This window comes from Somniosus microcephalus, chromosome 1 (genome assembly GCF_052327205.1).
Source record: "Somniosus microcephalus isolate GS21.2 chromosome 1, FLI_Smic_1.0, whole genome shotgun sequence".
In the NCBI taxonomy this organism is placed as follows: domain Eukaryota; kingdom Metazoa; phylum Chordata; class Chondrichthyes; order Squaliformes; family Somniosidae; genus Somniosus; species Somniosus microcephalus.
In genome coordinates this window covers 432,022,816-432,047,416 of record NC_140987.1, presented here as the reverse complement: position 1 = coordinate 432,047,416, position 24,601 = coordinate 432,022,816, and the positions used below count along the sequence as shown (strand labels likewise).

At 47.1% G+C, this 24,601-nt stretch overlaps 1 protein-coding gene across 4 annotated transcripts in view; it reads right to left on the bottom strand.

The window, feature by feature from the left end:
• Positions 1-24,601, bottom strand: part of LOC147125292 (uncharacterized) — a 534,520-nt gene that overhangs the window by 99,959 nt on the left and 409,960 nt on the right. For all 4 annotated transcript variants that reach the window (XM_086000735.1, XM_086000743.1, XM_086000728.1 and 1 more), the window contains 3 exons: positions 24,195-24,416; positions 23,644-23,805; positions 1,990-2,160 (listed from right to left, as the gene is read on the bottom strand). In XM_086000735.1, coding sequence (XP_085856861.1) covers positions 1,990-2,160; positions 23,644-23,805; positions 24,195-24,416 — 555 coding nt within the window. The remainder of the gene's footprint in view (positions 1-1,989; positions 2,161-23,643; positions 23,806-24,194; positions 24,417-24,601) is intronic.

The window sequence follows — 24,601 nt, the reverse complement described above, 5'->3', positions numbered from 1 at the left end:
GAAACGTGTCTTGTGAGGAAAGGTGGAGCAGGTTGGGCCTATAATCATTGGAGTTTAGAAGAATGAGAGGTGATCTTATTGAAACATATAAGATTCTGAAGGGGTTGGACAGGGTAGATGCTGAGAGGATGTTTCCCCTCGTGGGGAAATCTAGAACTGGGGGCATAGGCTCAGAATAAGGGGTCGCCCATTTAAGACGGAGATGAGGAGGAATTTCTTCTCTCAGAGGGTCGTGAATCTTTGGAATTCTTTACCCCAGAGCGCTATGGAAGCTGAGTCATTGAATATATTCAAGGCGGAGATAGACAGATTTTTGAGCAACAGGGGAGTCCAGGATTATGGGGAACAGGCAGGAAAGTGGAGTTGAGGCTAAAGTCGGATCAGCCATGATCTCATTAAATGGCGGAGCAGGCTCGAGGGGCCGAATGGCCTGTTCCTGCACCTATTTCTTATGTTCTTATGTACTTCTTGATTTTTCTCCTAAATGGCCTAGCTCTAACATTAAGATTAATTATGTTCCCTCGTTCTTGATTCCCCCATGAGAGGAAATAGTTTCTCTGCATCTGCCCGATCAAATCCTTTTAATATTTTAAACACCTGGATCAGATCAAATCTGGTAAAATGACTTGCAAGCCACTTTTACCAAGATGGTGATCTCCTTTAAAAATAATATCGATTTAGTTCTTTGGTCTACACTGATCTTAGCAGGATTGGTGGGATGGTTGGAATAATTGGCCTCGGCCATCTGAGTTCTAGAACCGAGGCCAATTCTCTCAGCAAAGTGATCAAAAAGAAAAGAAAAGCAAGTTACTGTCAGTCATTTGCTCCATCAAACAGCCAGTACAGACACGATGGGCTGAATGGCCTCCTTCTGTGCTGTAAACATCTCTGGTTCTCTGGTTCCTGACTGTGATGTGAAGATAGAAATTACTGTCAGCAGTGCTTTCACGCAAGTGCTGCACAGTTGCTTTGAAAAGATTAGCGCCTCCATTACAATGCAAGTGCTGCAGCAGCTTGTAAGGTAACACTGCTGATAGTAAGTGGGCACTGACTAATAGTGCACACAAGTTTAATGTTGGCGCACAGCTGAAAATGCTTTGCACCTTTGCTCTACTGGCAGTGTAAACCACGTGTGAAGCCCGAACTGACTCCAAAGTGAAGCGGAGGAAGGCTCCTTCCTCCAGGGAGGCTTGCTCCGCTTAGTACGATCGCAAAATACTGCGGATGCTGGAAATCCGAAATAATTTGTTTTGTGCCCCTCCCCCTTTTTCTCTCTCCCACATGGCAGCTGTCTCTCATTCTGCCAGCGCATTTCACACCTCATCTAGAGCCGTCTTTTGTCTCTTTACTAGTCCTGTCACCATCTCGTCTGGTTTTGAATACCTCTTAATGTCTCTTCACTCATCTTTTGTTCTCTCATCCCCATTTCCCAGCCCCCAAACTGGCCTTTTAATCTGTTTCATTTCCTGTGTTTTTTCTCAGTCCTGACGAAGGGTTTCGACCTGAAACGTTGACTCTATTTCTCTCTCCGCGGATGTTGCCTGGCCTGCTGAGTTTTTCCAGCATTTTCTGTTGTTATTTTGCTCCGCTTAGTGCTGGGATCAGGGCAGGCACCTACACCTTACCTAGGCGGTATTTACAGTCGAACTGCAGAGTGAGTGCAGAGGCTCACACCAGCACTACATCTGCAGGTCTGTAAATGAGCCCGAGAAGACCCGGGGGGTGGGAAGGGGTGGAATTCGACTTTGACGGTAGCAGAAAATGGGCGACAGAAATTCGGCAGTACATTTTACACCCCGCCCAATTTTCTTCTCCACTCAGGGCGTAAAACGGGCTGCCAATGTGCTAGCGCCCGTTCTGTGCTGCCGCCGAAGTCGAATTTCATCTCCTCGCTCCTTGAAGTCTAGATTTAAAATAAACATCACAAAAGCGCTTGTTAAAGAGCAATTAATACTAGCACCTCAAAGAGTAAAAAAGAAAATTGTGTACCTTTTGATCCATATCGATTAGGTACACCTTCACGACCAGGCTCTCCTGGAGCACCAGGGAAGCCTTGTCTCCCAGGGAGGCCTGGATTTCCCGGCGTTCCTGGGAATCCCTTCATACCAGAAGGACCTGAGGGTCCACGATCTCCAACAAAACCTTTTGGTCCGGGAAAACCTGTGAGTGAGACAATTAACTTTTCAATGTCAAATCTTAAGAGGAAAAAAGGTGTAAAGATGTAACATGTTCAACTACTGCAAAGCAAATAAGCGACTAATTTTGACAGCATTTTTCCTTCTCTTGTTGGTTAACTGGTTAGCATTTGCTGGGGTGACGAAATCCACTCTCTCTGCATTGATTCTTTCAAACCTGGTTCTACTCAGTATTCAATACTCATCAAACTATGTCAGTGCTCTCCTGGTAGCTAGGTCATTCAGTTAGAAGAAAAATCCTCTACAATTCCAGGCTTCGCTGAAGAATTAGCCTGTACTTAGAGTACAGTACTGCAGGCATCAACCATCCTCCAACACCTCATATTGTAGCCATTTCTCATGTGTAAGCTTAGCTAGTGAGTGTTGACAACGGAGTCCATTCCTGCCCTGCCCAAAGCCCGCAGACAGAGAAATTCTGGCTGATTTTTGTCCTCCCAAGACCAGGGGAACTGCGTAATCCTTACCACCACTTCTGATGACTTCAGCTAGCTCAGCGCAGACCAGGGTCAAACCTGTCATCTTTCGGTCTACATGGTTCAGTTCCACACTGGTCACTTCATGTTCAAACTGAGTCAGTTTGGAACCACAAGTAAGTATATCCAATGACATCTCTAATACATATCAAATATATATGTATAAAGGTTTCTTTGTGACACTGAGGATTATACACAGGATTCCATCCCACTCCATTCCTCAGTGCTGTGTTGTACATACGAACATACGAAAATGGCGGGCATAAGAACATAAGAAATAGGAGCAGGAGTAGGCCATTCGGCCCCTTGAGCCTGCTCCGCCATTCAATAAGATCATGGCTGATCTTCTACCTCAACTCCACTTTCCCCATATCCCTTGATTCCCTGAATATCCAAAAATCTATCGCTCTCAGTCTTGAATATACTCAACGACTGAGCCTCCACAGCCCTCTGGGGTAGAGAATTCCAAAGATTCACCACCCTCTGAGTGAAGAAATTTCTCCTCATCTCAGTCCTAAATGGTCGACCCCTTATTCTGAGACTGTGATGCCTGGTTCTAGACTCCCCAGCCAGGGGAAACATCCTCCCTGCATCTACCCTATCAAGCCCTGTAAGAATTTTGTATGTTTCAATGAGATCACCTCTCATTCTTCTAAACGCCAGAGAATATAGGCCTAGTCTACTCAATCTCTCCTCATAGGACAATCCCCCCATCCCAGGAATCAGTCTGGTGAACCTTTGTTGCACTTCCTCTATGGCAAGTATATCCTTCCTTAATAAGGAGACCAAAACTGTACACAATACTCCAGGTGTGGTCTCACCAGGGCCCTATATAATTGCAGTAAGACATCTTTACTGTTATACTCAAATCCTCTTGTAATAAAGGCCAACATACCATTTGCTTTCTTAATTGCTTGCTGTACCTGCATGTTAACTTTCAGTGATTCGTGTACAAGGACACCCAGGTCCCTCTGAACACCAACTTTTCCCAATCTCTCACCATTTAAAAAATACTCTGCTTTTCTATTTTTATGGCCAAAGTGGATAACTTCACATTTCTCCACATTATATTCCATTTGCCATGTTCTTGCCCACTCACTTAGCCTGGCTATATCCCCCTGAAGCCTCTCTGCATCCTGTTCACAACTTACATTCCCACCCAGCTTTGTATCATCAGCAAACTTGGATATATTACATTTGGCCCCCTCACCCAAATCATTGATATAGATTGTGAATAGCTGAGGCCCAAGCACTGATCCTTGCGGTACCCCACTAGTTACAGCCTGCCAACCCGAAAATTACCCGTTTATTCCTACTCTCTGTTTTCTGTCCGTTAACCCATCCTCAATCCAAGCTAGTATTTTACCCCAATCTCATGAGCCCTAATTTTGTTTAATAACCTTATCGAATGCCTTCTGAAAATCCAAATACACCACATCCACTGGTTCCCGCTTATCTATTCTGCTAATTACAACCTCAAAAAACTCTAACAGCTTCGTCAAACATGATTTCCCTTTCATAAACCCGTGTTAACTCTGCCCAATCCTATTATTATTTTCTAAGTGCTTTGATACCACATCCTTAATAACAGATTCTAGCATTTTCCCTACTACTGATGTCAGGTTAACTGGTCTGTAGTTCCCTGTTTTCTCTCTCCCTCCTTTCTAAACAATGGGGTTACATTTGCTACCTTCCAATCCACAGGAACCGTTCCAGAATCAATGGAATTTTGGAAGATGACAACCAATGCATCCACTATCTCTATAGCCACCTCTTTCAAAACCCGAGGATGTAGGCCATCAGGTCCAGGGGATTTATCGGCTTTCAGTCCCATTAATTTCTCCAGTACTATTTTTTACTAATACTAATTTCTTTCAGTTCCTCATTCTCACTAGAGCCTTGGTTCTCCACTATTTCTGGGAGGTTTTTTGTATCTTCTTCCGTGAAGGCAGACACAAAGGGCTGAATTATGCCGGCATAAAGAGAGTGGGTTTGGAGGCGGGTCCGCTGTCAAAATCAAAAAGGTATAGTGCCTTGATAGCCAACTCACCCCTCATACCTACACAATTTGCTTTGTTTAGATTTAAGACCCAAATTTCAGATTTAACTAAATCACTTTCAAACTTTAATATAAAATTCTATCATATTATGGTCACTCTTCTCTAAGGACCCCTTTCCTACAAGGTTATTAATTAATCCTTTCTCATTGCACAATACTAGATCTAAAATAGCCTGTTCCCTAGTTGGTTCCTCAACATACTGATCTAGAAAACTATCTTGCATACATTCCATCAATTCGTCCTCCACACTGTTACTGCAAATTTGGTTTGCCCAGTCTATATGTAGATTAAAGTCCCCCTTGATTATTGTATTACCCTTGTTACATGCACCTCTAATTTCCTGATTTATACTCTGCCCTACATTACAACTACTGTTTGGGAGCTTATAAACAACTCCCACCAATGTTTTCTGCCCCTTGCTGTTTCTTAGCTCCACCCAAACTAATTCTACTTCATGATTTTTGGAGCTAAGATCCTTTCTCACTACTGTCTTTATCCCATCCTTTATTATCAGGGCTACCCCTCCTCCTTTTCCATTTTGCCTATCCCTTCTAAAAATGAAGTATCCTGGAATATTTAGTTCCCAACCTTGGCCACTTTGCAACCACGTCTCCGTTATGGCTATTAGATCAAACCTGTTCATTTCTATCTGCGCTATTAATTCATCTATTTTGTTGCGAATGCTTCGCGCATTCAGATATAGTGCCTTTAGCTTTGACTTATTTCTATTTTTCCCTGATGCCCTATTACCTTTGTTATTCTCTCTGTCCCTTCCTGACCCACTCTGCTTACTTTTACCCAAAACTCTGCTCTGCTCTGGAGCCTTGAAAGGACCAGCTGGTCCATCAAGCCTGTCCCACATTCATGATCCCCGGAGTATAGTGACTAGACACTTGCTACCCCGGCAGCCATGTAATCTTTTGGGAGAGGCAAAAATTCCAGAAAATGAAAGGGAGGAAGAAATACAAGAATGAACACTTTTCTTCTCTGAAGGATGGCACACTGGGGGAAGGGAGTGATAAAGAACATAAGAATTAGGAGCAGCAGTAGGCCATGCTCCGCCATTCAATAAGATCACGGCTGATCTTCGACCTCAACTCCACTTCCCCGCCCAATCTCCACATCCCTTGATTCCAAAAGCCTACGGGGGAAAAATTCGGTTGCATTGCGCCTCCTGAGGGGGCGCTAACAGGGCGCAATACAACTAGAGACCGGGCGCGGTGCCACTAACGCCTCCCACGAAATTCAGCGGGAGGTTAGTGATGGCGGTAGCTGGTCGCACCCTCTGGTGCTACGCCTCCGCCGATGATGTCATCGCCGTGCGCAGCGCCCCGGCCGCAAACTTGGCTCGCGCCCCCTGACCTACCGCCGGATGCTATGTCCGACAGGGTCAGGGTGGTGTTTTTCCAGTTGGGGCAGCGATAATTAAAGGACAGATGCCGGGTGGCAATTTTTTTTTGGGCCACCTGCCAGCACCTGCCCCCTCTGACCTCCTGCTGCGGGGTGCCGGCCGCGATCTGTCAGCCCGGCACTCCTCTTGAGTGTCAGGCTGTTTCCCCAGCACCTCGCTCCCCTGTGGTCCAGCAGGGCCCCGGTGCGCACTGTGCTATGCTCCTCCCTTTAATCAGAGGAGGAAAGCCTGTAATACCGCGGCGCTATGTTCCGACACGCGTGGTACTGCTGCACGCAGCACTGCGATATTCAATGGGAGCGCCCCAAGAGGGAGGGGGTGAACTTCCAGTAGCACCCTGCCTCCTGCTTGGGGCGCTACCATTGAATTTCGGGTGTGGGGGCACTAACTTTTTCGGGGCGCTAAAAGGAGCGCCAGGGCAAAGTTATCGCTCCAAAGGGGGCACGAGCCAATTTTCCACCATATCTATCTCAGCCTTGAATATACTCAATGAGTCAGCATCCACAGCCCTTTGGGGTAGAGAATTCCAAAGATTCACAACCCTCCGAGTGGAGAAATTCCTCCTCGTCTCAGTCTTAAAAGACCGACCCCTTATCCTGAGACTATGCCCCCTAGTTCTAGACTCTCCAGCCAGGGGAAACAATCTTTCAGCATTTATCCTGTCAATCCCTCTCAAAATCGTGCATGTTTCAATGAGATTAACTCTCATTCTTCTAAACTCCAGGGAGTATAGGCCCAATCTACTCAATCTCTCCTCATAGGACAACCCTCTCATCCCAGGAATCAAATCTAGTGAAGTAACAACAGAAAATGCTGGAAAAACTCAGCAGGTCAGGCAACATCTGTGGAGAGAAATTTGAATTGACGTTTCGGGTCGAACCCTTCTTCAAAACTGGAAAGAAAAGAAAATAGATCGAAGGCAGGGCTGCGATCGAACAAAAGAAGTAAAGAGACAATAAAAGGCATTCGAAACCAGACGAGATGGTAATAGGCCGGTGGAGACAAAAGACAGCTGAGATTAGGTGTGAAGTGTACTGGCAGGATAAGAGACAGCTGCCAGGTGGGAGAGAGAAACAAAAGGAAAGGGGGGGGGGGGCGGAAGGGAGACCCAAAACAAAGGGGTGGAAAAAATTCTAAGTAAAAAAGTAATAGGGGCCGAGGTTATGATCTGAAATTGTTGAACTCGATATTGAGTCCGGAAGGCTGCAAAGTGCCTAATCGGAAGATGAGGTGCTGTTCCTCGAGTTTACGTTGAGCTTCCGTGGAACAATGCAAGAGGCCGAGGACGGTGAGGTCCGAGTGGGAATGGGGCGGTGAATTAAAATGACAGACGACCGGAAGCTCGGGGTCATCCTTACGGACTGAACGGAGGTGTTCCGCAAAGTGGTCACCCAATCTGCGTTTGGTCTCCCCAATGTAGAGGAGACCGCATCGTGAGCAGCAAATACAGTATACTAGATTGCGAGAAGTACAAGTAAATCGCTGTTTCACCTGGAAGGGGTGTTTGGGGCCCTGGACAGTGGGAAGGGGGGAGGTATAGGGGCAGGTGTTACATCTCCTGCGCTTGCACGGGAAGGTGCCAGGCAAAGGGGAAGGGCTGTTTGGGGTGATAGAGGAGTGGACTAGGGTGTCTCGAGGGAGCGGTCCCTACGGAATTCTGAAAGGGGAGGGGAGGGGAGGGGAAGATGCGTTTGGTGGTGTGATCACTTTGGAGGTAGCAGAAGTGGCAGAGGATGATCCGTTGAATGTGGAGGCTGGTGGGGTGAAAGGTGAGGACAAGGGGAACCCTATCGTGGTTCCGGGAGGGAGGGGCAGGGGTGAGGGCAGAAGTGCGGGAGATAGAATGGACACGGTCGAGGGTCGTGTCAACCACGGTAGAGGGGAATCCTCGGTTGCGGAAAAAGGAAGACATGTTGGAAGATAAGGAGACCAAAACTGTGCACAGTACTCCAGGTGTGGTCTCACCAAAGCCCTGTAGAATTGTAGCAAGACTTCCTTACTCTTGTACTCCAGCCCCCTTTGCAATAAAGGCCAACATGCCATTTGTCTTCCTAATTGTTTGCTGTACCTGCATGTTAACTCTCTGGGATAGAAATTGGGTAGCTTAGCGCCTCCCATTAGTGCCCCACCCGGGTGCTAATGGGGCTCTAAGGGGTTAGTACCCAGACGGGCCGATAACAGCGCCGTGCTATAAATTCAGTTGGTGGTTAACGCCTCGGAACCCTGATCGTGACGTCATCCGGGTGCGCAGCGTTCCGTTAGCGCCCCACCGGAAAATTGAGTAGCGCTCCCTCCACCTTCACCGGGCGCTAACAGCGACTGCTGGAGCGGGCGCTGCAGCATTGCCCGGCGGGTCGGGAGCCGGTAATTAAAGGCATCGGCTGTCAGGTAGGCCGACCTTTAATTAACGCCCCGGGTACGGCCTTTTGCCACTTTTGGTGCCACCGATGGGGCAACCCTGCACGCTATTGGGTGCTTGGGGCTGCTCCTCAGGACCTATGGGTGCCATTGCCCACCCATCCCCAGCCTTACCTGATGCTGGAGTAAGTGTTGGGCCTTTCCATTTAATCCAGGGAAGGAGCTTCCAAGGCCGGTAGTGCTGATCACTAACTTCATTAGCGGCCTAGCGCTACCGGCCTGTTAGCACCCTAAGTGAAGTGGTAGCGCTTGATTTAGCGCTCCACTTCATTCTTACAGCGCTAAAGCCAATATCGCAGTATAGGGCGCTAATTAGCGCCGAGTGCTACACTTACTGCCCTGGCGATGGGGGCGCTACTGAATTTTTCCCCCAGATCTGTGTTTCCTGTACAAGGACACCTAAATCTCTCTGAAGGCCAACATTTAATAGTTTCTCACCATTTAAAAAATATTATTTTTAAATTTAACAGATGCTGCGCAGCTTGCCCAGGGGGCAGTGAAAGGGGGGCGGGAGCTGCCGGCTCCACAAGGTACGCGCCTTTTTCAGCACACCTTGTGGGCCAGGAGGAGCCAGAGTGCTCGCTCCGCCGCCACCTCAAGGAAGCCTTCGGCTTCCCTTCTGTCGATCGCTGCCTCTTGCTCCCAGCCCCCCACCTCCCACAAGCCTCGATCACTGACCTTCCCACCTCCTGCAATGGTCTCTCTCCCCTCCCTCAAGCCCCAATCACCGACCTCTCCAATGCCGTGATTGGTGCCGACCTCCTTCTGCCCAAGCCTTGAACGCCAATCTTCCCCCTTTCCCAATTGCCACAGACCGTCCTCAAGTGGCCCCTGCCGCTGGTTTTCCCGCCCGGCAGCCCAGCCAGCCGGTCAATTTCGCCGGCTGCCGGCCGGGCAGGAAATGAAGAAAAAATGCTAATGAGGTCTTGACATTAAGTTCGGGAGGAGCTCTGCGCCCCCGGCCTTGCCAGGTTCTTTGAATGGTTTTGTACTCCCCCGCAGAAATATTGGGGCCATTATTACCAAATCAAAATAATGCAACAGGTCCAGAGAGACTTTTCTACACTGGTCGAGCATCACTGGTTTCGGATTCTGCTCATTAGATTTGCCATATTTTATTCAGGAGGTCTGCAGGGCAATGTGAAAGCAATAAAGTGAAGGGAGGGAAGAAGGGTTCTCTTTTTTTCTCCGAGAGATCACACTTTGAAGGAGGGAAGGAACAGAGAGGATGGTTCCATCCTCCCAATATCAACAAATCTCAAAGGAAATAGCATCTTCTACAAAAGTAGGTGAAGAAAGAACAAACTTGCATTCATATAGCACCTTTCATGATCTCAGAACATCTCAAAGTGCTTCACAGCCAATTAATGTAGAGAAACGCAGCAGCCAAATTGCACACAGCATGGCCCCACAAAACAGCAATGAGATAAATGAGCAGATAGTCTGTTTTTGGTGGAGTTGGTTGAGGGGTAAATGCTGGTCAGGACACTGGGGAGAACTCCTCTGCTCTTCTTTGAATAGTGCTGTGAGGTCTTTCACATCCAACTGAGAGGGGAGACGGGGCCTCGGTTTATCATCTCATCTGCCAGATGGCATTTCCAACAGTACAGCTCCGGACTGTCAGCCGAGATTATCTGCTCAAGTCTCTGGAGTGGGATCGAAATCACAACCTTCTAGCTCAGAAGGTTGCTATTTCTGAGCAAAGGCTGACAAAATAATAAAGCAATACTGTACTTATATTTAAGGAGCATGTATCAGTCAATCCGCTTTCTGATTTTTTAAAGCTGCCTTGACTTTTTTAAATTCAAATGATGGCATTTTTTTCCTCAAGCTCATATTACTGTTCTCTGGAATGTTTAGCTTTTGCGATAGTTCAGGTCTATTAGCAGCCATGGCGTAAGTGAAACACTAAAAACTTCCATTTATAATACTGTCTGTAAGACAGTAAGGGCTAAAAATTCAGTTTGGGGCGCCAAGCTCGCCTGGGCGCCGGAATTACCGCTGCGTGCGGAGCCACTTGCGCCATCCGGATATTCAGTTTCTGCGCCCCAAATGGAAGCGGGCCGCTAAACGAGGCTTCCCGCGCCCCGCTTGGGGCGCTGAAACTGAATATCGGCGCGCAAAGTGCTGCAGCGCCACACGCTGCGGCACGGCACGCTGCGGTACTGCAGGCCTTCCTCCCACTGTTAAGGAGGAGGTGCCTGCAACAGCGCGATCCCCGCTCGCGAGTGCCGGCAAATGAGCCTGGCACCAAGGAGAAGTGCCGGGCTCTCGGGAAACAGCCGGCAATGCCGTGGGGGGGTGTAGGAGGCCGGGGACGGAGGTGCGGGCAGGCGGGCGCCGAAAAAGCGGCCGGAAGCACCTCCACCTTAACTAGCGCCACTACCGCCACAGGTAGGCCCCTGTGTACCGGTCGCTATTTGCAGCCGGCGCTGAGGAGGCGGGCGCGACCAAATATGGCCATCGGGGCGATAGCGGGGCGCTGCGCACACCGATGATGTCATCGGTGGCGGCGCAGCGCTACAGGCTAACGCCGCCATTAGCGCCCCGCTAAGTATCACGGTAGGTGTGGCCAGTGGCGCAAAAGCCACTGAGTGCCCTCTTTGGGCGCAAACTGGTGGCGCAGGCCACTGAATTTCTTGGCCTAAGTGTCCCAAAATGTTGAATGTGATCAGTATTGGTGGAAGAGTTAGAGGATGTGACTGAGGTTATGCTTGAAGAGAAATGTCTTGCGAAGGCTTTTCAAAGTCAAGGTACATGAAGGTTCTGCCACTGAAGGATCACATGCACAAGAGGCCAGAGTCAGACGAGCAAAAGACACGTGTCTAATCACATGGGACTTTCTCTGCATTCACTGACTCCCTCATGATGATTATCAGAAATGTGTAGATTTTACCTCTAGTGTTATTCTCTGGAATATAATTCAATTCAATTTTATTTGTCATATATGCAGCAGACGTGTGTGCTGCACAATGAAATGTTGATTTTTACGAGTCCTCCCAATATAGATTCAGTCCCTGGGGATTTACTGATTTTGAACGCTTTAAGCCTGTCTACGATGTCATGCAAGTGATATCAATGTCATTGCGGCCAATAATGTGATGCTAGCTGCCCATATTATTGGTGGAAAAGCCAGAGGCTTGCCACACACCTGCAGCGACTGATTCAAAACATGGCCAAGAAATATGTTGTGCACTGGGAGCTTGAGCAAAAAATGTGTGCAAGTTTCATTACAGCCCCAGGAAATACTTAGTGGCCTACTCATAATGCGGCTGGAGTGTCTGAGCAGCAGTCCAATCACTGACTGCCCATTCAGACCAGGTGTTCCAGGGAAGACCACTGAGGCGGAAGGCAAATTTTGATCCAGGCTGGCCCTCTTCCTTAATTACAGGGCCACCATTGTATATTGTCACATAGAAACATAGAAGATAGGAGCAGGAGTAGGCCATTCGGCCCCTTGAGCCTGCTCCGCCATTCAATGAGATCATGGCTGATCATCCAAATTCAGTACCCTGTCCCTGCCTTCTCCCCATATCCCTTGATCCCTTTAGCCTTAAGAAATATATCCAATTCCTTTTTGAATATATTGAATGAACTGGCCTCCACCGCCCTCTGTGGCAGAGAATTCCACAGGTTCACCACTCTCTGGGTGAAGAAATTCCTCCTCATTTCAGTCCTAAATGACTTACCCCTTATCCTTAGACTATGACCCCTGGTTCTGGACTCCCCGGCCATCATAAACATCCTTCCTGCATCTAGTCTGTCCAGGCCTGACAGAATTTTATAGGTTTCGATGAGATCCCCTCTCAATCTTCTAAACTCCAGTGAGTATAAGCCCAATCGACACAATCTCTCCTCATACGTCATTCCTGCCATCCCAGGTATCAGCCTGGTGAATCTTCGCTGTACTCCTTCCATGGCAAGAACGTCCTTCCTCAGGTAAGGCGACCAAAACTGCACACAATACTCAAGGTGCGGTCTCACCAAGGCCCTGTACAGCTGTAGCAAGACATCCTTGTTCCTGTACTCGAACCCTCTTGCTACGAAGGCCAACATACCATTTGCCTTCTTAACCGCCTGCTGCACCTGCATGCTTACCTTCAGCGACTGGTGCACAAGAACACCCAGGTCTCCTTGCACTTCCCCTTCTCCCAATCTATTGCCATTCAAATAATAATCTGCCTTCCTGTTTTTGCCACCAAAGTGGATAACCTCACATTTATCCACATTATAGTGCATTTGCCATGTTTCTGCCCAATCACCCAATCTGTCCAAATCGTACTGGAGTTTCTCGACATCCTCCTCACAGCTTACCCTCCCACCCAGCTTTGTGTCATCTGCAAATTTGGAGATATTACATCCAATTCCCTCGTCCAGATCATTAATATATATTGTGAACAGCTGGGGTCCTAGGCCGATCCTTGCGGTACCCCACTAGTCACTGCCTGCCACTCGGAAAACGACCCGTTTATTCCAACTCTCTGCCTTCTGTCCGCCAACCAGTTCTCTATCCAAGTCAATACCTTGCCCCCAATCCCACGTGCCTTAATTTTGCATGCTAATCTCTTATGTGGGACCTTATCTAAAGCCTTCTGAAAGTCCAAATACACCACATCCACTGGTTCTCCCTTATCAATTTTACCAGTTACATCCTCAAAAAATTCCAGTAGATTAGTCAAGCATGATTTACCTTTTGTAAATCCATGTTGACTTTGTCCGATCCTGTCACTGCTTACCAAGTGCTCTGCTATTACATCTTTTATAATAGATTCTGGCATTTTCCCCACTACCGATGTCAGGCTTACCGGTCTATAATTCCCCACTTTTTCTCTACCACCTTTTTTGAATAGTGGGGTAACATTAGCTACCCTCCAATCCATGGGTACTGTTCCAGAGTCTATCGAGTTCTGGAAGATGACCAGCAATGCATCTACTATTTCTAGGGCCACTTCCTTAAGTACCCTGGGATGTCGATTATCAGGCCCTGGGGCCCATAGATCTCTGGTCCTCGGTAGCCAAATCGTGAAAGGAGACTTAAGTCCCCAGTGGTTGCAGGCAGAAGAAATATGGCGGCAGTGATAGGGCAGGTCTTCCATTACTGCAGGAGTTCCTCAGGGCAGTGTCCTAGGCCCAACCATCTTCAGCTGCTTCATCAATGACCTTCCCGCCATCATAAGGTTAGAAGTGGGGATGTTCACTGATGATTGCACAGTGTTCATTTCCATTCACAACTCCTCAAATAATGAAGCAGTCTATGCCCGCATGCAGCAAGACCTGGACGACATTCAGGCTTGGGCTGATAAGTGGCAGGTAATGTGCCAGGTAATGACTAACTCCAACAAGAGAGCATCTAACCACCGCCCCTTGACATTTAATGGCATTACCATCGACGAATCCCCCAACATCAACATCCTGGGGGTCCCCATTGACCAGAAACTTAACTGGACCAGCCACATAAATACTGTGGCAACAAGAGCAGGTCAGAGGCTGGGTATTCTGCGGCAAGTGTCTCACTTCCTGACTCCCCAAAGCCTTTTCACCATCTACAAGGCACAAGTGTGATGGAATAATTTTCACTTGCCTGGATGAGTGCAGCTCCAACAACATTTAAGAAGCTCGAGACCATCCAGGACAAAGCAGCCCACTTGATTGGCACCCCGTCCACCATCTTAAACATTCACTCCCTCCACCACCGGCGTACCGTGGCTGCAGTGTGTACCATCTACAAGATGCACTGCATCAACTCGCCAAGGCTTCTTCGACAGCACCTCCCAAACCCTCGACCTCTTCCACCTAGAAGGACAAGGGCAGCAGGCGCATGGGAACACCACCACCTCCAAGTTCCACATTATATCAACTTTGAATGGCAAGTCTTAAATCTCACCATGAGAAATCTTCTCTATCATTTGGTAGTTTATTTTGCAGCTGTAATGTCTTGCTTGTGAAGATTATAATTTCTGCTGAAGTACAATATAGTTGTTTCCTCCATTTACTAAACTTAAGGGAGCCAATTAATAGAGTCACACACCATCCTGACTTAGAAGTATATCGCCGATCCTTCATCGTCGCTGGGTCAAAATCCTGGAACTCCCTACCTATCAGTACTATGGGAGTACCTTCACCACACGGACTGCAGTGGTTCAAGAAGGCGGCTCACCACCACCTTCTCAAGGGCAACTAGGGATGGGCAATAAATGCTGGCCTTGCCAGCGACACCCACACCCCATGAATGAATAAAAAAAAGGTCTCTCATAACCTGTTGCCCTATCTAAAATAGTACTTCTAATTTCCTGGCATCTGACATTCCAACTTCTGACCCCACAGTGCATCATGTGCCAGGAGCAACCAAAATGTATATAAATGACCGGGCTATGCATTATGATACGGTAAATTGATATTTGGGCGTAGACAGGCAGCACCCGATGAGGATGATCTTGGCATCAGTGCGCCAGAACTCTATTAATTGGCTCCCTTAAGTTTAGTAAATGGAGGAAACAACTATATTGTACTTCAGCAGAAATTAATCTTCACAAGCAAGACATTACAGCTGCAAAATAAACTACCAAATGATAGAGAAGATTTCTCATGGTGAGATTTAAGACTTGCCATTCAAAGTTGATAATATAATGCTGTGCACCTACCGAAAATGTTTATGATAAATTATAAGGTACCATGAAATAATTTTCCAAAGCATAATGTGATGTTGGTCACATGTAACATAAATGCCAATGCTCAAAATAAAAGTAATTAATTGTAGGATTTGCAAAAATCCATGAAATACAGTATACGGGTAGGGCCCCTGAAGTGGCCACATTGTGAGAACACAGAATGGAGTTGGCAGTTCTCATGGCCCAGTTCAAAAGGACACACACACAGTACCTAACAGCAGTCTGAGTCATCATCGATTAGAAGAATCCAGAACCTTACTGTTTTTGATATTGTAATGTGGTTACAGCAGTAAACAAAACTATTAGCACCTGGAGGTGCGCTAATCGCTGGCAGAGCGGTAACCGATCTCAGAAACCGCTGAGCACACACAAACGGAGGGACACTAAACGGATTCCCATTATGGCAAAGCGGTAACCGATCTCAGAAACTGCTGAGCACACACAAACGAAGGGACACTAATCGGATTCCCATTAGTTCGATTTGCGAGCAGTTAAAATTAATGTGCTTGCTTTTGTTAAAGCAACCTTAACAAAGGAAAACGGTTGATTTGGCGCCAAGATTAGGGCCAGAAAAGAGTATAACCATTCAGGTAAATCGCCAGCAAGTCAGTCTAAGATTCGACCAGAGTAAGGAAGACTTCTCCGGAGACGGTTCACACCGTGAAGTCCAAGTCCAGTTACCATCAGGAGTTCAAGGACCGTGCGGAACAGAAAACGGCTCGAGGATTTCGGAGGACTTCCAAAGTTTGTACAGGAGAGCGAGTCCAGGAGCCGGTCCCATAAGGAAGGTCGGAGGTCCCGGACGACACCAAGTAACAGGGTCCAGGAGCCGGTCCCATAAGGAAGATCGGAAATTCCAGACGTAACAAGAAGTACCAAGGTCCAGAAGGGTTTTGAAATTCTGGTGAGCATAAAGGCCCAACTCTACCTAACTGACATAATTGAGGTATATTCAGTAACGGGAGGGTTTGTAACGTTAAGGGTATTTGTAAGTCAGGAGTGTGATTTATCCCTCGATGTGTCCGTGCGCTTCCCTCACCCCCGCTTTTAGCTTATCGCTATTTTAGAACTGTTTATATGCTTTAAAGTTATTTTTCTTAGTGTATAATTTAGTCCTCTGTGAGAAACGTTAATTTTCGACTGCATTTATTCTTGCCATTTTTCTCTGTGTACATTCTCTTTCAAAAATAAAGATCGTTTTGATTTAAAACTCAATCTGTCTCATCTGACCATTTGTCTTCTGAGTCACAAGTTGGGCCAACACACAAAGGTTGTCTGGCAATAAGCCCAGTGTCTAGAACCGTGAGGGGGGAGCGCTTCGAAACCGCTCACGAGTAGTGCGAAAATCAAAACCGATTTAGCACACCATAAGCTCGTTAAAACGACCCCTTACAAATAGAAAGATACTCTTGGAAGAAATGGTCCGGACATTTTAGATGAAACGGGAGAGCACCGTGCGCAATAAACAACCTGATGATAGGAGGTACATGTTAAAGGTAGTCAGGGTGGCCGCAAAGTGCTACAATCGACCTTAGCATCCCTGGAATAAGGAGGGAAAGAACTGGCTACAGTTTCCTATATCTAATTACTAGCTAGTGATCTGTATTGGCTGTGTGCATGTGTGAGACACTGACTAGCCACAGGATTAGGTTCACTCGGGACAGTCTCCCAGAGCGGGGGATCCTCCGAGAGGAAAATCCAACATTTTTAATCCAAACACTGATCTCTTGAGCTTTAGACGTGGGAGTTTAAATAGGTTTCCGCCTTCCACTTAGGAATGAATGCGCTGACAGTAAAGTGGTCACTTAAAACCTGTTGGCTAGCTACACATATGAATTATAGGATGGGTTTGAATATGATTTTGCGCGTTCTATGAAACTATTTTTAAGTACTTGTCCATATACTGTAAAGTAGGGTTTTGTATAAGCTGACTTTGAAATTAATAGAAGGAATTGAAGGCAAATATCTGGGAATACAGCCTCACTACCTGGGAATACTAGTTGGAGATAGGGCTGTAACATTATAGCCACAATTCTTCAACTGCGCTCCCATGTAATGAGTCTCCACTCTGGGACGTAGTCCTGCTCCAAACACTCTTTCATTGCATCAGTGTAACTTGCACCCAGTTAAAATTAAAGGGGTCATTTTCTGACTTTCTCCCTTGCTCCTCTTCGAAATAGTGCCATGGGATCTTTCATGTCCACCTGAGAGGGCAGACGGGGCCTCGGTTTTTAACGTCTCATCCGAAACACAGCACGTCCGACAGTGCAGCACTCACTCAGTACTGCACTGAAGTGTTAGCCTAGATCTTTTGTGTTCAATCTCTGGAGTGGGACTCTGAACCCACGACCTTCTGACTCAAAGGCAATAGTGCTACCCACTGAGCCACAGCTGACACCTAATGTAAAAGATACAGTGGGCGCTGGTACTTCAATTCAATTTCTTACGCTGCTTTTTGCATAGAAAGGTCGATGCTAACTCAGCTGGTAAATTAACATGCCCGATCTGGAAGCAAGTTGTACAGACAGGGAAGATCCCAGATTTGATCCTGATTGGTGCTGAGTCATCTGATCTCAGCCAGATCAACAGTAGGTGTCTTTTAGTATCCTGAGCTAGAGGGGAGCCGGGGGAGGGGGGGCGGACAAAATTGTTGCTCGATTGCAGCACAATGCTAGTGGAATGTCTGAATATCGGGTGAAGACAGGACTGAGCTCATCCCACGTTGCAACACTCACTGTATAGCCTCACACATTAAGAATGACCCCCTGAGCTGGGTACTGGCACCTGTGAAAACTTACCACAATACTAGTCAGCACCTTCACAACAGGAAGGGTGAATTCGGAACAAGAGAGGTCCATTCTCCTTTGTAATTTGCTTGATATAAAGGGTAATGCGCTGACAACAATGGAAACCTCTTCTAACTGAACAGAGGAGAATAACTGCCAGACTATCAAGCCTGGTATTGTAGTTTTACCATTATAATGGAGCAAAATTCAATCCAGAAACACCATTGGCTGAATTAAATTAAACTATAATGAAATGGGGTACAGTAGCATAGTGGTACTGTCACTGGACTAATGATCCCAAGCCATGAGTTCAAATCCCAGCACGGCAGCTGGGGAAATTAAATTCAATTAAATAAATCTGGAATTAAAACACTAGTACAGGTACACTATCCCTTATTCAAAAGCCTTGGGACCAGCTGAGTTTTGGTTTTCGGAATTTTTCGGATTTCAGAAGGTATTATTATAAGACTGGGAAATTTGTATTTAATATAAATTTTAAAAGTTCAGGCTACCTCTTGCAACTGTTCCGTGTCTCATTCCCCTTCCTGCTTCTCTGGAAAGCCAGATATCGGCTGACTCCTACTAAGCTGGCCTGCAAATCAGGTCGGGGGTCGGGTGGGGGGGGGGAGAAAAGAATATCGGACGGGCCGCGGTTCAGGTCGGGGAGGTGTCGTCGGGGGTCGGGGGGTTGAAAAGAATATCGGACGGGCCGCGGTTCGGGTCGGGGGGGAAGGAAAGAATATCGAACGGGCCGCAGTTCGGGTCGGGGGTCGGGTCGGGTCGGGTTGGGTGGGGGGGCGGGGGGGGGAGAAAAGAATATCGGACGGGTCAGGGGTCGGGTCGGGTCGGGGGGGGGGAGAAAAGAATATCGGACGGGCCGCGGTTCGGTTCGGGTCGGGTCGGGGGGAGAAAAGAATATCGGACGGGCCGCGGTTCGGGTCGGGGGGGGTTGGGTCAGGTCGGGTGGGGGGGGGGGGGAAGAAAAGAATATCGGATGGGTCGGGGGTCGGGGGTGGGGAGAAAAGAATATCGGACGGGCCGCGGGTCGGGTCGGGGGGAGGTAAGAATATCGGACGGGCCGCTGTATTGTTGGGTTCACTCTCCCGGTACCTCCTTCACACTGCCCGGCTCGGCCTGCAATCTCCTACCCAGGAGGGAACTCTGTGACCCTCTGCCCTGCTCAGCGTAAGTTGTGCGCCACTCTGGTCATGTCGTGCGCACGACTTACGCTGAACGAAAAAACTTTCGGTTTTTAGAGGTTTTCGGAAGCTCGGGTAAAGGATAGTCTACCTGTAACAGTAATGGTGACCATCAACCTATCAGATTGTTATAAAAAAAAAACATCTGGTTCACTAATGTCCTTTAGAAAAGGAAATCTGCTGTCCTTACCTGGTCTGGCCTATATATGACTCCAGACCCACAGCAATGCGGTTGACTCTTAACTACCCTCGGTTGTATGGTATGGTTGTATGGCTTACCTTCTCGAGGGCAATTAGGGAATGGGCAATAAATGCTGGCTTGCCAGTGACGCCCACATCCCGTGAATAAAAATAAATGCCTCAGGATCAACGCCAGTACAGCTGGTGAATACTGTAAATCTCAGCATAAAGTATGTCAGTGCTCCAGTGCTCTGCACCACTGATGGCAGGAATTAGGTTCAGAGCCTCAACCTTTGAGTTGCTAAGCTCAACCATGCCATAAAAATGAAAGTACCAAGTGACTGCTAATCAGTCCCCGAAGGGAAGATAAAGTATATTACGTATACAACTGGCTAACTCAACAGAACCACTGCATAAGCCTAGGTAGCTGATCTTCTGCCCACTGCTCAGAGTCTTGGAGAAAAGTCATGTGGTCGTGCAACGTTTTGGTAAATAGTTTGGTTATGGAAAAAAAAAGCACCTTGAAATCATAAAAGTAGCAACCCATTGATAAGAACGAGTGTGAATATCACCATACCAGACAGTACTATCACTACCACAGATATTTAAGCCATTATGTTAAGAAGCCGGGACAGTTTGAAATCAAGCATCACATCAATAGCCTGGTGGCAACTTATCTGTTAAATGCATGTTCACTGCCGTGGTTGACCACCCATTGGCACAGCTTTAGCCACAAGCATGATTACAGTGGAGCCTGCTCATTTTCTTGGAAAAAAAGTTGGGAGCATTGTGAATCTGTAGTTTGGCTTTGAAAAATCCAGATGATGACTGGATCTTCAGTTCAGCCTGTAAGAATCATACTAATTTTACTAATTTAAAAACAAGGGTGAGTGGATTTCCACACCCTTACGGTCAGGTTAAGGGTGTCACATGGTAAGGAGCCAGGTGTCAGTTCCCTTCTTTTACCTGCGCACGCCTAACCATCGCGCAAGCATTGCTTGTTCCTCTCAATCATCACACACTAATTTTGGAATATTTCTGTGACACTCCTTTTCTCACAACCTGAGCTAAGATCATTAGTGTCCATCTGACTCTCTAAGATCATTAGTGTCCATCTGACTCTCTAAGATCATTAGTGTCCATCTAACTCTCTAAGATTATTAGTGTCCATCTGACTCTCTAAGATCATTGGTGTCCATCTGACTCTCTAAGATCATTAGTGTCCATCTGACTCTCTAAGATCATTAGTGTCCATCTGACTCTCTAAGATCATTAGTGTCCATCTGACTCTCTAAGATCATTGGTGTCCATCTGACTCTCTAAGATCATTAGTGTCCATCTGACTCTCTAAGATCATTAGTGTCCATCTGACTCTCTAAGATCATTAGTGTCCATCTGACTCTCTAAGATCATTAGTGTCCATCTGACTCTCTTGCTTCCCATCGTAACTGGCACTTCTGAAACTGGAATTCTTCTGCAAACTCCAACATAGAAACATGCCTTTGGTCATATGAAAGAGGCGGAGAATGCACCTCTTGGAAAGTCTTGAATGTATCATTAAGGTACGATAATAAGCGGGCTCCACTCTACAGGCAGAATGAGTACAGCAACAACCGAAGCTTTATAAAGCAGGAGTGTTAGGCCATTTCGCTTTATGCTACAGACAACTCCCTCTCACCTTCGCAGCCTACATGCAGTAACCGCACCCAATTCGATTGAGACCAGATATGGAAAGTTGGTGGGTGATGAATGGAACAGAAGCATGGAAGAATACAACATGTGTGAACAGATGAACAGAGAGAGTCAGATAAAAATGGAAGAATTTCCCTCTAAAATATATCAAAACATAAACGACATGAAGTGACCTCTTATCTCAAGTAATCACAAACCTGACTCTCAACCAGAAGGTGGCAAGTTCAAGCCACAGATTTGTCGGCGGCTTCAATGTGCTTTCCTCAGTCAGATAAGTATCAGCAATAATTTATTGGCCAAGACCAATAAAGGTCCATACTGAAGCATTCTAGTTCCATCACCAGTGTTAGAGGAGAAGCAGAACAAGGCTTTTGATACAGTCCACCTCACACCATTTCATTCATGACTCCTATACGGAAAGGTACTGAGAGCACTTGTGAAGAAAATCTGTAACTAGAAGTCTTTGGCTGTCGCTATTGGAGAAGGATGTGTGATGAATAGTCCAGAACATGTTATATCTCCCCAGCTGGCTGATATATGATGATGGATGGTCCATATCATTCTCCTATTCAAGATGAAGAATGATAGCTGGTTTCGACTGACCTGATCATTCTGTTTTCTACCCTGTCCTCCAAATGGAAGGAAGAGGCACGCTGATGGCCTGCCTGTGCAACTCTGGTTCGCTCGGACCCTTCCAGCCTGGAATAGTTTGCATGGTAGTTAATGGGTTGCAAGGGAGGAAAAATAAAAACCTCAATTTAAACTTGTGGCGAGAGGTAAACGTGGAGCTGGAGTGGCAAGTGACAGGCTCGCCCTTAGCTCTCTGGCGTAAGGCCCAGGCCATTTTAACCCCTGGACCATAGTCCAGTCCCGATTTCTGTCCAAACCTGGTGGCAATGACACGAGATTGGCAGGCGAGCATGGCAGGAGGTTGCCATTGGGGCCCCATGTGGTGGTGGGGGGCGGGGGGGTGCCTCCCGACGCAATTGCAGTTGAGTGGAGGGGGTGGAAGACTCAGGGCAGGGTAGGCCCAAGGTTTCCCTTGTGGGGCCCGGAGGAGCATTCCTGTTCCTCGTAGCCCCACAGGGAAACGAAAAAAAAAAGATGTTTACACTTACCTTTCTGGCCCTCTTCTGGGTTGCCTGCTCCTTGTCGCCTGGTGTTCTTGGCGAGGCCGACACCGCGTGCCAAACACGCGATTGCCCGCTAAAATGGCGTCAACGTCTGAACTGCATCGTCAGACCTCGACTTTAGCATTTTAATGAGGCTCTCACCTGCCTGCGAGGGTACGTCACTAAGTCGGAGGGCAGGATGCCTGCCTATATATATCAAGCCCCGCATGTCCCGTTCTCATTGGGCACAGGAGGAGAGGGAGGGGGGTGGGGTGGGAGGTTAAAATCGGCCCTGTAGATCTGAAATTTAAAGAGAAATGAAGGTTGTATGTTGATTTGGGGAATATTGCACTGTTTTGCTGCGTATTTTCTCCGCGGGGACGGGGTACTGAACTGGTAAGATCAGCTATGATCTCAGACGAAGATCAGCCATGATCTCATTGAATGGCGGAGCAGGCTCGAAGGGCCGAATGGCCTACTCCTGTTCCTATCTCTATGTTTCTATGATTGTAAAGGGGAGTTCCTGCGTCTTGATCGGTGTTGCTTGCCCACCAGTTTTTAACTCATCTTCATCCAAAAAGTTGGCAGTGAATGCCAGATGATAATTCTTTGCAGCCCTAAATCCAGGTTGCAATCTGTTGAGCTGCTCCATCCTAATCCCCCAAAAATCATAAATCTGAGGGTCAGGGACGCCTCGCACCTGCAGCCCCCCCCCCAACCCCCCTGCCCCATCGCTCACTTGTCTCAGATGTGCGAGTTTTAGGGTCAGTTTTTAATCAGGCAGCTGCATGGAATGCCATACAATGGCAAGCCCTCTCCAGCTGGCATCCACTGCAAAGCAATGCCGAGGACAAACGCCAAGAAACAGTGGGAATAAATGGTCACGCTTCTCCAGCTAAAGAACCGAGGAGGAGCTGACAAAAAGAGGGCAGCGGAAGGAAACGAGAACATAAACAAAAAAGCAGAAAAACTCCAATTCTCATTTGAAAGGTATTCAAGGTTTTAAAATTCAGTGCATTCAGATCTGGGACTGATTCTTCTTGGAATGTGCATCTTAAGGTACTGTCAATGCAATTGAGAGTTGCAGTATCTGTCAGCTCATAGAGCTCACAATCAGCACCTAGTGATGGAAGTTGAATACTACAACTTGAATTAAAACCGCAGACCCGTAAACTGTCTCAGGACCATCAAGCATGTATTCACTCATATTGAAACAATAAGCTGTGCATATACATTTTTTTTTGTGTATACAATCTGACCTTTACCCCCAATGCAGCATGCCGTACATGCTGTAACTATACAGGTTTAATCCTTACGCATTTCACTTGCTGGCTATTCAAGCCGACTGGGTTTGCAAAAAGTTTGGTGTTTACTGCTCTTCCGACAGCTGTTTATAGAGGCTGAGCCTGATTAACCTGGCTGACTTCAGCCAGTCATCTGGTGGCTTACCTGGTTGTCCGGGCTCACCGGGCCTGCCCGTTTCTCCCGGGAAACCTGTTATGACATCTGGTCCACTCGCGCCTGGAGGTCCTGGCAAGCCTCGTCGGCCGGGATAGCCTGGAACCCCCCTTTCACCTTTTGGATTTGGAAACCCTGGCCTACCGTCAAAACCTGGGAGAAAATAAAAGTTTAATTAAATGGACCAAGTTAAAACCTTACTTCTAACACTTAAAAAAATCTAATAAAAATTAACTTATCATATAAAATTTCATTTCAAAATGTGCAATTCAAGAAATGCAGTCACATACGATGCAAATAGCCACAGGCACTGAGGCTCCTGGCTTGTGCTTCAAGTGCGTCGCCTGTTTCTGGCCCGAAAATAGGCCTAAATCAATTTATAACCCATTGTGAGTTAACATCGCAAGAATTTAGAAAGACCTTTGCAGATCAAAACTCGAAGGAAGTTGCAGTAATATAATAAGGTCCCAGAGGCAAGTTAGTTTTAATTATGCAGCCACAGAGTGTACATCAGCAAAAAAACAACACAGCTCGAACTTTACCTCCAGGTCCTGGCAACCCAGAATCTCCTGGAGCTCCTTTCAATCCTGGTTTTCCAGGCTGACCTGGTTGACCTGGGGCACCTGATTCTGCACCATACAGATCACCTGGGAGTCCTTTTTGACCTGAAAATCCTGGAGCGCCCATTTTTCCAGGAGGACCTTCATTTCCATCCAGCCCAGGGAGGCCTGGTAGCCCCTGATCACCACGTGCTCCGGGAAACCCTGTAAGATTTCAAACCAGTCTTAAGTAAAATATCGACTTTGTAAGAAATGAATGAGAATTGCAGTACTTAAGGAAAATTAAGCAGCACAGTACATTAACCTAGCATTCAAAATCAAAGCTCTGCTATCCAATATGCAAAAATAATGGTATACTCTAGCGTGATGCTCTGCAATGATCTTATCCC